Source organism: Channa argus, chromosome 2 (genome assembly GCF_033026475.1).
Source record: "Channa argus isolate prfri chromosome 2, Channa argus male v1.0, whole genome shotgun sequence".
NCBI lineage: Eukaryota > Metazoa > Chordata > Actinopteri > Anabantiformes > Channidae > Channa > Channa argus.
The window spans coordinates 6,336,886-6,350,601 of NC_090198.1; the positions used below are offsets into that span (position 1 = coordinate 6,336,886).

At 42.1% G+C, this 13,716-nt stretch overlaps 1 protein-coding gene across 3 annotated transcripts in view; it reads right to left on the reverse strand.

Annotated features, from left to right (window-relative positions):
* The window catches only part of adamts18 (ADAM metallopeptidase with thrombospondin type 1 motif, 18), a 53,299-nt gene that overhangs the window by 12,433 nt on the left and 27,150 nt on the right, over window positions 1-13,716 (reverse strand). For all 3 annotated transcript variants that reach the window (XM_067495412.1, XM_067495413.1, XM_067495414.1), the window contains 6 exons: window positions 12,323-12,495; window positions 11,189-11,319; window positions 10,436-10,559; window positions 9,888-10,132; window positions 4,455-4,575; window positions 2,761-2,887 (listed from right to left, as the gene is read on the reverse strand). In XM_067495412.1, coding sequence (XP_067351513.1) covers window positions 2,761-2,887; window positions 4,455-4,575; window positions 9,888-10,132; window positions 10,436-10,559; window positions 11,189-11,319; window positions 12,323-12,495 — 921 coding nt within the window. The remainder of the gene's footprint in view (window positions 1-2,760; window positions 2,888-4,454; window positions 4,576-9,887; window positions 10,133-10,435; window positions 10,560-11,188; window positions 11,320-12,322; window positions 12,496-13,716) is intronic.

Genomic DNA, 13,716 nt, shown 5'->3' on the forward strand with positions numbered 1-13,716 from the left:
AGCTGGACTGAAAGATTGAACAAGCGTCTTAAAACACCACAAGCGTCTTGCAACACCGCAGTCGAGCATCCCCATTTTCCCTGACAGGCTAACAGCAAATGAGGGTTTAAAGCGGGTCTGAAGGAAAATGGGGAAGATAGGAGCGTTGGGGCAAGGGTGCGGGAGGAGTCTGACTGGCTCTGCATGGCTAGACTGGCTGGGCCCTGTGGGAATCCTGCCGTCTCTGCACAATAAAACATGGATAGGCCTGTCAGCACCAGAGATACACATCGCAGCGATAAGCAGGCACTTTTACATTCCCCCTCCTGCCACACACACTCACACAAAGAGTGCACATGCATACCACATCATTGTCAATTTTTCCTTTCTCTGCTGGACCCTTGAATGCGTGCCCATACTGTACATCCTGGAGGTCTTAATGCAGTCATTAAAGCTTTCATGCTGCTCACTCAACTCAACTTTCTTCCTGTGTACAGCCCATAAATTGGATCATACACGCAACCAGCTGAGAAGCTACTGAATAATGAGATCCATGGCTGTCAAACACGGCTTTATTTTCCTGAATGGACAATCTGCAACGATGCGTTTTATCTGCACTATACCATTTTCTTCACTCAAACCAAAAGGGGTCAAGGCATGCAACAGGATTGTTTAATACCCTTCGCCAAGATAAGAGAAATGGTATGCCTGAGATTAGGGGCAGGAAATGTCCTCTCGGGTGGTGGGAAACTTAGAGAAAGGCGAAGGCTGTATGTCGGAGGTGTAACCGATAGCTGTCTGGCTAGTTCAACCCCTGACACCGGAGAAAGTTCGGTTTGAACTTGTGACAGCATGGCTGGTGGTGCACAAAATGACAACATCATTATCATCGGACACTAGCAGCTTGCATTTCTATTTTTACTTCATTGTTTGGATGTAAAAACGCAGCATTTCAGCATCATAATTTTTGGCAAATGTGTGCTCATGTGAACTGCAAAGATCCCTGCCACCCTTGTGTGTGTGTGTGTGTCTGTGTGTGTGTGTGCGTGCACTCTCACTGAAACTAAGACACAGTTCCCTGCCTGTTCTTTGGAGCAGTGCTGTAAATCAAGCTAGCTCCAGTTCCCCCAGCCAAAGGCCTACATACTGTAAGAGAGAGGCCATTTATTCAGTGCTGTTTCAACTTGTTACTCCACTGCACTTTATCCCGGTTTGCTTGCTGCACTGGTCCCTGATTGCACAGCCCGTATTAAAAATGCATGGCATTAAGTATAATGTCTAGACAAATGAGATAAATTATGGGCATGGTTTCGCTGCTCAGAAAGTCAGGAAGCTTTGGTATGAGAATATATGAGTGGGATGTGCACAGAAAGCAACAATTACTTCACATGGTCTTTGATGTCTCTGTCATTTCCTTTGGCCTTGACTTTCTTTATTTTTCTCTCTTTCTTACTCTCAAGTGTTCACTGAAGAAAATGGTTGATTCCAGACTTGGAAAATCATGCTGTGTTTGGTTCATGACAAAAACAGTTACCGAGTGTTGTTTTTAAACTTGCGTCTAGGGGTTGACTGAAGTAAGATGTCTCTGACAGGGCTTTAGCCAGGATTGTGGAAATACTGAAGTCAAAAATCCAAATATCGAAACTCCACTCACCTGAGATAACCACCAATGAATATTTTCCAAGTATTTAATTAAGAAACTACAGTGAAGTTAAAGGCCACGTAAGGCTATACTCAGCCAGAGTTGTGTATGTGCTGTTCATTAAGTAAGATATTTTTTTTTTCCTGAATTGAATAAATCATTTTGTAACTAATAAACATGAACACGTGTGACAAAGGCTTTTCATTCACTCCATGTGCATCTCTACGCCCTAGTCAGTTGCCAGCGCTCCCTCATCTTACCTCTCTACCATTATTAACTCCATGCCATTTCCATGGGAGGTGTTCAGGGTTCACACAGAGCATTGGCCAGGAGCAGTCCCAAAGTGCTACGAGCTGACAAAAATCAAAAGGGCACATATGCCACGAGCGTAGGCGGAGTGGTTAGAGCTTCCACCTCACAGCTATACGTTCACCAGTTGCTGCTGGGCGCAGCCTTTTTCTGTGTGGAGTGTCCATGTTCTCCCCTTTGCATGCTCTCACAGTCCAAAGACACTCATGTTAGATTCATCCGCGAATCTAAACACAAGTTGAGTACAAAGTACAGCTGACGCCATTCCTTTCTAAAAAAATACAGTCTAAATATCACATTTCAAATCACCTTACTCTTCAATATTGTTTACCATAGTATTTATCTTTCTATCAAATCTAATCAAATCAAATCTATCGTCGTCTTGGCTTCATTGTCACAAATGCTTTATTTCTAAAGCAGTGCATTTGATGGACAGTTAGATGAACTCACAGACATCATACTACAGTAAAAACGGACTCCAAAGAACACGAGATAGGAAGGGCTTTCATGTGTTTTCTTAAAAAGGAAAATTAGCGGAAAAAAAAGAAAATTACAGAGTGGGCAAAGGAGAGAGGAGGACAGAGAACAGAGGCTGAGCAGAGTGGTGGCTGGCCACAGCAAGTGGACCACAGGCCACCTCTAGACTGCTGAACCACAGTATGTGTCTTTGTGTGTGCGCGTGTCTGGGTGTCTGTAATAAAAACAGCACCCAATGTTCCTGAAAATTTGGCAACATTAAAACACATGCCACATATCCCACAGCCAAATGGACTATAAGGAGTATTCTGTCTCTCTCTCTCTCACACACACACACACACAGCAGCACTTACTATGCAGGGCAATGCTGTGTGTTGCAGAGCTGGGAGCCCAATGTCGGTCTGGTGTGGGGATTACACATGGTGGAATTGACCTGAACCTTCTGGTCCAGCAGGCAGATAGCCTTGGTGGAGATACGTCCTGGTATGGAAAAAAGAAACAGAGGTGAAGTAGTTTATGCAGGTAATAGGACGACTTTGTAACTCTAAATCCTGTAGCTCAAAACCTTTATGTCACTATGTCTGCATGTCTGCTGGCTGTCGCAACCTCTTGAGACAGAGTCAGAGTACAGCTACAATGACTGCAATCATCCACAATCCAATCCACCCACTGACAAGTAAGTCTTCCAAAATGACAAAGGTACTTTTTATTAAGCTTTCGCATTCTTTCTTAACACACCCACCGCATTAAACCACATCCTCTTATGTTAATGTGGCTATTCTTATTAAGTACATATGTGAATACAAACCCAAATCAAAGAAAAGTTTGGATGCCGTGTAAAATGCAAAAAGAAAGAGAATGCAATGATTAGCAAATGTTATAATTGAAAAATAATTGTTGATAAATCAAACCTCTTTGCTCATTTTGAATTTAATGCCAGCAACACATCTCAAAAAAGTTGGCAGGGGTCAATGAAAGAAACACTGAACAGGTCAGCATCATGATAGTGTACAAAAAGAATCCCAGAGAAACTTTCAGAGGAAAGGACGGGGCCGACATGATTATGCAGTGGAAATAACTGCATGGGTGCAGGAAGACCTCACCAGATAACCACTGTGAAACGTTCTCTGCATCCACAAATTCAAGTCAAAACCCTGCAAATAAACGACCATATATTTCGTAAACAAGAAACGCCAGAAACACTGCAACCCTTCTCCAAGCCCAAGCTAATTTAAAATGGGCTGAAGCAAAGTGGAAAACTGTCGAAAAAACGATGGAAAAACGATGAGTCAAAGTTTGAAGTGATGGAGAGGGACCACGTGTTATTTCATGAGCATGCAGTTCAAAAGCCAGCGTCTGTAAAATTGTGGGGTACATTAATGCACCAACAAGAGCATGACTCATTTCACTGACATCGTGTCCTTATATTATTTAAAACCAAAATTCTCTAGACTAGATTAACTACAGGGGCTGCATGTAAGAACACAAATGTCTGAGGCAGACAGCTCGAATGCTACCTTGACATTATCCTGCATGGACTTTAGTACAAAATCTGGGTAATGTCTGAGAGAGCCAGTAGGGATGGAGCAGAACATTTAGGGCGAACACCATGGCCTCTTTATCTTGTGTCATTTTATGCCTCCTGCACACTCCATATTAAAATCAAGCAGGATGAGAACACATCTGACTCAATTTCCTGCTGTGTGCTACATGTTGGAAATGACAACTCCAGTCAATGTCTGGACAATGTCCCAAGAATCTGGTCCCAGATATTCTCCTAAGTTCATATGTGAAATCAGCTTTAGAGAGGGGGGGGGGGGGGAGCAAAGATGGACTAGTGAATGTTCCTACTGGGCCCAAGAGCTCGGGGGCACTAGACCAAGAGCTTCTGTATGAAGTGAGTGTTCATACTGTGTTTCTTTTCAAAAAATTCACAGAGCTCTGTTAAAAGACAGGAAATGACTAGAATATAGTTTAGAAACAGTGCTCACACCACACCACACCACACCACACCAGACCACGACAGCTTTCATTCACACAGTCTCACCTCCAGCACAGGTCGCAGAGCAGTCTGAGCGCACCACACCCCAGCTGTAGTCAGGTTTCCTCTCAGTGCGAGGCAGCGTATACTCCCACACTACACCTGGGTTCTTTCCCTGCAGAAGGATCTATCAGACAAGGACACAGTCAGTGGGAAAGGTGTCACGCGTGCATGTGGTTAAGTCGTTAACCTTTATTCGTTCAGGGTAAGCACACTCAGTGTCAGCTGTTCTATATCAGCATCAGTTCTTCAAGTGTTCACATTAAAGTGAGAGTCGTCCACTGCAAATATTTTTTCCAGTTGCTCTAGGGAGTCACAGCAGTAACCCCCCCCACCCCACCCCCACCCCAATCACCAGGCTACCAGAATATACTGTAAAGCAGAGAATCACCTTTTCGTATTTATCGATAATACACTAGAAGCCCGTGGTCAACATTTCCTTTCATAGAGAGCAATTAATTGACAATTGCTTTTTTTTATCACTGTGTCTCAACTAACACCTGTTTGTACCGGTTTCTAGAGTTCAAAGTCCCATTTTCAATTTTGCCTGACCAAGAGTCTAAATAATTAAATAACAAAAATACAAACTCCTCGAAAAAGCAACTGTTTCAACACTAAACTCATGTCATTTGTAATTTCTGGAGCAGATATCTGCAGTTGTATTACAATATGTTGTATGTAACTACTCTTTAAGAAATATATTATAGTAATATCAGCACAATTGTCCCGTTTGTTCTAAACTCCCCAGCAAGAGACTAAAGGTATAACCAAAGACAACGTGGCAGTCTGATTCAGCAATCTAGGTCCCACTAAGCACTCCGATCCACTACCTACTGAGCACATTAAGGAGCAGTTTGTTCTCTCTCTAGTCCAAACTGGCTGACCACACTGTTATAAGGTCATTCTACTTGGACAGTACAGTGCACGTACGTATGAGGGACAATTTCCATTTTCTTTTAAGAATTAGCTCCATCTCATCTCACCACATCCTTTATTCTGGCTGGTGCTTCGGAGTTCACTTTTTCTGCACTGGAGATTTATTTGGACATTCATGTCAAGCAGAGACTAACGGATGACTGAGAGCAGACATACCTATTATAGGAGAAGCACCACGCTATCATTGAAACAACCCCGTGAGCTTTCACTGCCATGGCATGACTTTCAGGGGACGTTTACACATTCAGGTCCTTTGACTCTTTGTTAAAGTCTGTTGCCTTTTACATGGATCCAAATGTACAATTCCTTCTAACCACACTGTGGCTTCTATCAAGCTGCATGGGAACTGGCTACACTTTCACACCCAACACTTCCTTTGCTGATGCAACCCATCCCCCTACCATGAAGCAGCTGCCACCGCTAAATGCACTGGGACTTTACGCGTATGCAAGCAAACCAACTCTTACCAACATCTTTTCACCAAGCAGCATTCAGTGATGTGAACCAGCAGCTATACAATCCCTTCAGGAGAGGGCCTTGCATATCTTCGAAGCCTTTGCCCTTTCTAAATAACCCAACTCTCTTTCCTAAGCTATCCACAATGTTGAATACACCCAACCAACCACAGCACTAACATCGTCTGCCAGGAGAGACACTAACTATGAAACAATAATTTCAGACATGTCCAACCCTGTCTTCTCTCTGGTTCTGGAACAACTGCAGCCAATGTTCATCCCCCTGACTGACAACTAAACGCCCAAACTAAATAAGCGCAAAGAAAAATATCCTACTCACCCACATTACAAACCAGAATCCCACAACCTCCTGCAATCAACAGTAGCAACAAAGACTTAATGCTGCTTCGTGGACAGAACTCACACTGGTCTTGTGTCAACTCATGTGTAGTCAAAGCAAAGAAACAGCTGCACCAAAATACTGCCTTGATATTAGTCACAACACATAATAATCTACCTACACTCTACAGCCAGCAAAACAATGAGCCTTATGTGAACTGACAACACAAATTACTATCAGCACTAACTGCAAGTAGAGACAGAGTGCAACAGTGTAAACTTTGCCAGTGAGTTTACATGCTGTTTAAAACTTTGATTGAACCCTAGTTCTGGTTGTTACATGTTTCCATAGATGTTCATGCAAACAGTTAAAATTCTTCAATAAACCACTTTCCATGGCTAGATCCTGGCTAGACCCGAAGTGGTAAATAAGAGGAGCTCACTGGTCCTGAACTGTTTTCCCTTGCTGACCACAAGCTCTTAATATTTTTTTACATTACTGCTAAGAAAAAAAATCTCCCTCATTTTACCACAATGTTCTTAAAAGTGTGCCAAAGCCATAATTAATTTTGTATCAAAATCCATTTTCCATTTTTTTTTTTTTTTTATGTTTTAACAAAGCAGTTGCACAGAGCTACGCTCACTTGACTTGAATTAGCCTCTTTTCTTTGGATCTAAATTGGTGCCTTGCTACCAATATGTCGTCCCAGATCAAATCCAATTAAATCGGCACATTTTCTGATGGAAACGTGTTTTTCTGAAGAACAAAATATTTTCCAAGTTTAAATTTGTCTGGCATTTGTGAGTTTTTTTTACCTTGTGGTAATATGTGACACCACAGCCTCCACACCACTCATCAAGCCAGATGAGTGATGATAAATGATAATATGCCAAACACATGTATTAGTCTCACTGTTGGAACCACAGTGTTTCCCCTGGACTTGCATGCCCCATCACACCCCAACAATGTCAATTTAGGGGGCATAATCCTACTTGGTATCCGCTGGGACCTCCGGAGGCAGCCATATGTTATGTCTGTTCCCTCCTCCTCATCTTGTTAGCTACTTCTTTCCCTCTTCCCTCCACCCCCTCGCCGGCTGAACAGCTGTGCAGATGTGAGCACCTTGTCACAGTTTATGCTCACACTCCTTGACATTTGTTTTTCTTTTGGGTGTTTCATCAGTGCATGTGCACCCTCCCCCAATGCGCTCTTGAGGTTTCTCTGTGATATAACCAGTTAAGGAATATTTGTGAAACAGAGGAAGAAAAAAGCGGCAGTGGAAATAAAAATAAATAAATAAATAAATAAAAACTAAATTTTTTCATTTGCATTTAAAGTCCTTGTGCCCTGACCTTAACTTCTCACATCCAAAGAGTTCAACTGCAAATTCCTAATCTTTTAATCTCACTCTGCCTCCCCTCTCACACTCCATCTTTCTCTCTCTGTCAGCCTCTTTCTCCTTATACTTAAAGAGATTATGCTCGTGTCATCAGCAAATCATCACTTTAAGTCCTTTCTTTAACCAGTGATTTATCCATTTTATAACTTGGGACATATCAGCATGGATTTGCCATTGGCCGAGGATTTGGAACACTGTGACATGCCAGGGAAATTAATGAAAACTAAGGCTTAGATACTCAAGCATCCGATACAACAATTTGTGTACGAGGAAGCAGATCAAAGTTTAATCACACCAATTGTGATAATATGTTCAAAGAAGATAGTGGCTTGCCTAAAACCATTCTGATAGTCTGACTATCGTTTGTGTTTTCTGTCCCATCTGACTTTAAAGCAACAATATGCAACTTAAGGTAGCCGTAGCGGCCACCAACTAAATGCAGTGGGACTGAGGCTCAAAGCCAAACCAAGCTCTCCTGCTTCCAGCATTGCTAAGTAATGTTTTTTTTTTTTGTGGCATACATCAGCATATTTCTAGTCAAATAGAAAGAGTTATCTACATTAGGCAATGTTTCCAATTGCCCAGATCTTAGCAATTAACCTGTAATGGTCACCAGAAATACAAGACAAGTATGTCAACAACAGAAAGCGTCTACAGCCATTCTTAGGGTTGCTAAATTTAAAACGGTCAGAATGGACAAATCATGTTCTGTATTTAAACGGGACAGAGAATTTTAAAAATCAATACTAAATAGCATAAAATGATTCTTTAAAACTACTATGCTAAGTGAAAGCTAGATTTTATTCTTGCAGGAAGCAGAAACTGCTAAGAAATATTATTAAAATCTATCCTGCAACCTCCTTAGGAATGAAATTAGACTTACTAGTCTGCATAGTCTACTAGTTTGCAGATGGAAACAATGGGGTTTTCAAATGCCAGCTACAACAGTGACTCTGCCTAACTTCCATCAAACCCATGCTTCTTTTTTTAAATACCTACAAAAACACTCAAACATCCCCTGATGGCGAAATAAGTGACCAGCAAAGCACTTTGAAAGTATCACATTGGTATTGCTCCAGGATTTACAGGCCAATCATTCCTGCTTTTACCGCAGTATTTCAGTAGCCCAAGGGACCAAAGGGAGACTAGCTTTTACATGACTATCGCTTTAACCGTGAGTGTGTGTGGGGGGGGGGGGGCACATTTCTGCTCTTCACCTGGTTTCCACTTCTGTTTCCACAGCTAGGGTTCAGAGTTCAAGAGAAAATAAATGCTTTGCTGACAAAGTTATGTGGGAATAACATCTCATCCCCAGTCACTTAAACCAACACAGTCATAAGAAGAATGACTCGTGGAATATTAGCTTTGCTGTCAAGAGGCGACACCTGTCCGCCATCACAATATGCTGCCGTCTTTGGGACGGGTAAAAACTCGCTCTCCCCTCATAGCTCTGGTTTCTGACCCACGGCTGATTACAAATGTGAGGCAAAAAGAAGTACCATTAGCTCATAAATCAGCCGCTATACTCACTCCAAGCAATCATCTGATATTATACTTCGAAAGGACTGCTGACTTAGGAGTTTTGCCCAATCTATTAGGTTCAAATCACACGGCTGCTACAAAGCAATTTTGAGGTCTAGGGGCCCTTCCTGCTGCAACCTTCCCTTTTTATCTGAGCTCGGGACTGGAACCCTTTGTGACGATTTGACCCCACGGCCTGTATCACAACCTAGTGCTCTACCACTGAGCCACCAGGCCCCCAAAAAATAGATCAAGGGATCCCTTCAGGGGTCCCCACAGATGAACACGTTCCGCACTGTACATGGACAAACACGTTTACATTGGAGTCAGCAATACCAAGGAACTACACCACCAACTCTTGGCATGTCGGACCGACTTCTATATAGTAGCAAAAAGCCTGATTTGGATTTTTAATTGTGCTACCTTATTGTATTGATAGTTAATGTTTTTAGCGGCCTGTAACACAACCACCTACAAAGTTACTGTACAGTCAAATACAAAGGATAGTTCTGCACATCCTCAGGAGCTTTTTTTTTTGTTTTTCAATTAAAGCCTTTCACACTACTCAACCATCCCCAAACTGTCCCTGATGTAACCAATCACCCGACAAGTTTAAGCTCTCACAGAAGCACTGCAGTGCTACAACCACCTCTATTCTCTCTACCACCCAAACTACTTTCCTCATCTAAACCGCATCATGTCCAACCATAAAAAAAAGGTCTCCTCTGCCAGGGACCCTGTCACTGCCAATTGCCATAAAAGGATGTCACCCGGCAGCAGCGGCTTACTTCAAACACCAGTGTCTCATTAGTAGGTCCAGCGGCATACAGGCTCTCCGGCTTGTTGAAAGAGCGCTGGTACTCAAATATGGTCCCACCAAAGTGGAATTTTCCTGGCCAGTCCACAGTCCAGTCTCCAGTCAGGTAGTACTTTCTCTTAAGGGAGCGGACAGCCAGGTAGCTGGAGGACACCTCCTTTTCCTGAATGTGAATGCTTCTCGCCCCAGCTGGTACTGTTACCATAGAGTAGTACTCTGGGGGAAAAGAAGGAAAGTTAAGGCTAAATTACACAGTTTGTACAATATTGTTCTCTAATGCATATTTAATTTTTCTTCACACATTTCTGCTACAGCTTCGCCCCCTGCCTAACATCAGCTTTACTTCGCTGTGTGTCTTAGCGCACATGGATGAAGTGAATCAGTCCACTATGGAGTGGGATTGCATGGATGTGTCTGTACGTGCATGTGTCCATTGTCTTGCAGAAATCCTCAGTGTGTTCTACCTAACATGTACAGACACACTGCAAACCAAGACAAATGTAAGAAATACAAACTTACCATTAGCCCTGTGTTGGAGGGTATATTGGCCCTTGAAGAACTTGCACGTGGAGTTGTGTCCATTACAGACTCCGCAGGCATCCAAAGAGGCCTTGGAACCCAGAATTTGGTCACACCCTACTGCCTATCCACACGCACACACACACACATAGCATCAATTTACAATAGTGCTGGAATAAAGTGCAATGTAAATACAAATAAACTGTAAGACCTGTAAGAGGTCTGCTGTGACAATGAAGAATAACTTGAATTCCATCTGTGTTGACATCTGGTGTTTCAAGTAACTACTGCACCTAGTGTCTGGTATTTCTCTGAAGATGGCTAGAGTGCTATGAAATCCAGAAAACAGACAAAAATGCTGAAATAAAGTAAAGTGCTTTATGAAGCCTGTTCGTGCACTTTCATTACAGCACCGGATCAATTTTACTAGTTGGAAAAAACATGCATATAATGCATCCTTCAAGTAAAGGCAAGAATTAATCTTTTGTCTTAAAAGACAAAAATGGCCAGCAATATGACCACTTTGGACATCGAGACAGGTTTAAAATATTATACAGTGTAAGGTAGCAAAGCACATTTACTTAGGTTCTGTCAGCTGCAACATTAAAGTGATGAACACATTAATGAATCAGTAATTAAAAACCAATATACACACAGTAACTGATGTGAAATAAGCCACCACTACTACTTTTACTTAAATAAATGATCTAAGTACTTCTTCCACCCTTGCAGTGTAGGTTAAGAACTACGTACCTCACAAACTCCATCAATGCACACATCTCCACTGTGCTCAGAGCAGGAGGTGCCATCTTTGACTTTGCTGGACATGGCAAAGAAAAAGTCAAAGTCCTCTGCAATGCAGTATAGCTTACAAATGTCTTCATCTGCAGAGAGAACAAACACATACTGTATGTACTAACAATGGGAAACTCAGGAATAAAAAGCATTCATACTTTATAAGGGTGAAAATCTCCCAGATTCAGAAAAAAATCTACTATACTATAGTGAATAGGATGTTGGAGTGACTACTGTACTGCAACCTGTTACATGTAGATTATGCACAGGTCCCACTGAGACTGAATTGGAAAAGACAAGATCTGACTATAAATGCACCCAAGAGTATTCATGTGGGGCAACAGGTTTATTTTGTAGTTCAGATCAGTTATCACAGACAAGTCTCTACAGCCGTCTTTGATTAAAATAAATGATGGTGAAGGTGGCTTGGCCCAGGGTCCCAGAAGGCAGTTCACAATCTGTTCCTCTCTACATCACCTTCCATCCATCAAAGCTTAAACAGGGCTGGGACGATGGCCAAAAACACTACTCTCCTTCTTTGCACTCTCTCTCTCTCTTCCTCGCTCTATGTAACAAAGCTGGCCGCAGGCTTTGTTTTTAAATCTATCCCTACTGTGTCAGAGGGTGCAGGTGGCTACATGTCTCCCAAGAACATTACACACACTGATAGTTTCCTCCAGCTTTTTTTGCCCTAATCATTGCAGCAGTAAATAGAGGCTGGCATTACAAAAACACTTTATTTGGACTAGCAGAGTACAGTGGGTTGCAGAATATAAAAGATCTGCAGAAGTACGACAAGAAAAGCCTGCCCTGAGCAATCTGCAATTTTCTCTCTTTAGTGGTTATGTGTCCTTTGAACAATGAGATTTCTTTTCTTGACCATTATGTGCCAAGAACACAGTAAATCATGGGAGGTCCCCCTAATTCTCAAAAACTGCAGTCATTTAATTTATTTCATTCTTCAGTTCTCATCAAAGAAGGCAAGAAAAATATATTCATGACATTCTAAGAAAAAAAACAATATCTAACCCAAATACAACACAGGACTGAACAAATTCTGTTTACTGGATCTTCAACCTCTGACCACCTTACCATCCACTTTGGTGTATGGCTTCCATTTGTAGTACCAGCCCCTGAAGGGCTTGCTGTTGTACTCAGCACACTGTTGGGCTCTGAAGTCCACAGTGTTGAGAGGGCACAGGCGAGTGTTACACAGCTGGTTGAGGCGACTGGGGCCTGAGCAAAACTTGCCATTGTTCTGTGGCCTAGTTAGAAGGTAACACAAAATAGAAAAGGAAACAAAAGCTTGTTAATCGTCACACTTTTTCCTTTTTTTCCTAAGACAAGTTAGAAATCAAAACAGCCAACAGCCAACAACACTAAACCATGTCCCTTAATGGAATTTCCTACCACACAGACAAGATGAAACCAGATTATCATTATCTGTGTAAGTGCTTGTGCTCTCTCTCTCTCTGTCTCACACACACACACAAACACATACACATACATACACACGCGCACACAAAAACAACACACAGTTCATTTCAAAAAGCACTAATATTCCGATGGAGGTTTTGACCACTAATAGCATCATGGGGCCATGTTATTACAAGACTTTGTGGTGTCAACATGCAAAGGCAATGACGAGGCAGACTGCTATGCAGTAACTATGGATATAATGTGAGGCTCCGTTAAAATGCCCCTTTTGAGCCCTAGGCAGTGAACTCTGTCAGACTTTAAACACTGTCACTTGTGACATCATCATAAGTGTCTGAGTGCAGGAGGGCGTAATGGCACCAGATGTTTGCAAGCAATGGTTCCAGATGCGAGGGAAATTTGTGATATTGTATTTTCAGACGGCATGCAATGTGGACAAACTGCCGCAAACATTTGGGGACTTTTTCCCTGGGAGCAGGAACCTTTTGTGGAACTAGTTCCTCTATGTGTATTTCTATTGCAGGAACCCAGGTCTAAATTTACTTCCAGGACATAGTTTCATCATGATGCTAAAGATTACGAAGCTATCGGAATAAAGCCTGCCGTCTTTAATATTGGTAATTTGTCAGATAAAGCACAGTATATCACATATTTGACATTGTCAAAAAAATGGTTGGGATTAAGGTTTTGCTGTTTATTTTTGCTTACTACAGTTAAGCAGTAATTACCCCATGAATTATAGCTGTAATGGTTATTTTCATATGAATATAGATAAAGTGAGTGAGTTAGGAGAGTGGGGAGCTAACTTGTATCTGGGCCTTGTCCCTACTATGGTAATGCACATCACAATGCACTCTTGGGACTTTTATCCCATAGAAGGTTCCTGGACGTTACATCTGTGAAAAAGAAAGTGCAAGTAACCTATACTGTAAATGCACCTTTGGTGAAATTATGAACGCCGCTATCTACAGCAACAAGCCAGCCAGCGGCGATGGTGTTGTTGTACAGGACAGCAGTCAGCGGCACAGGTCTCAGTGTGCCATGTGGTG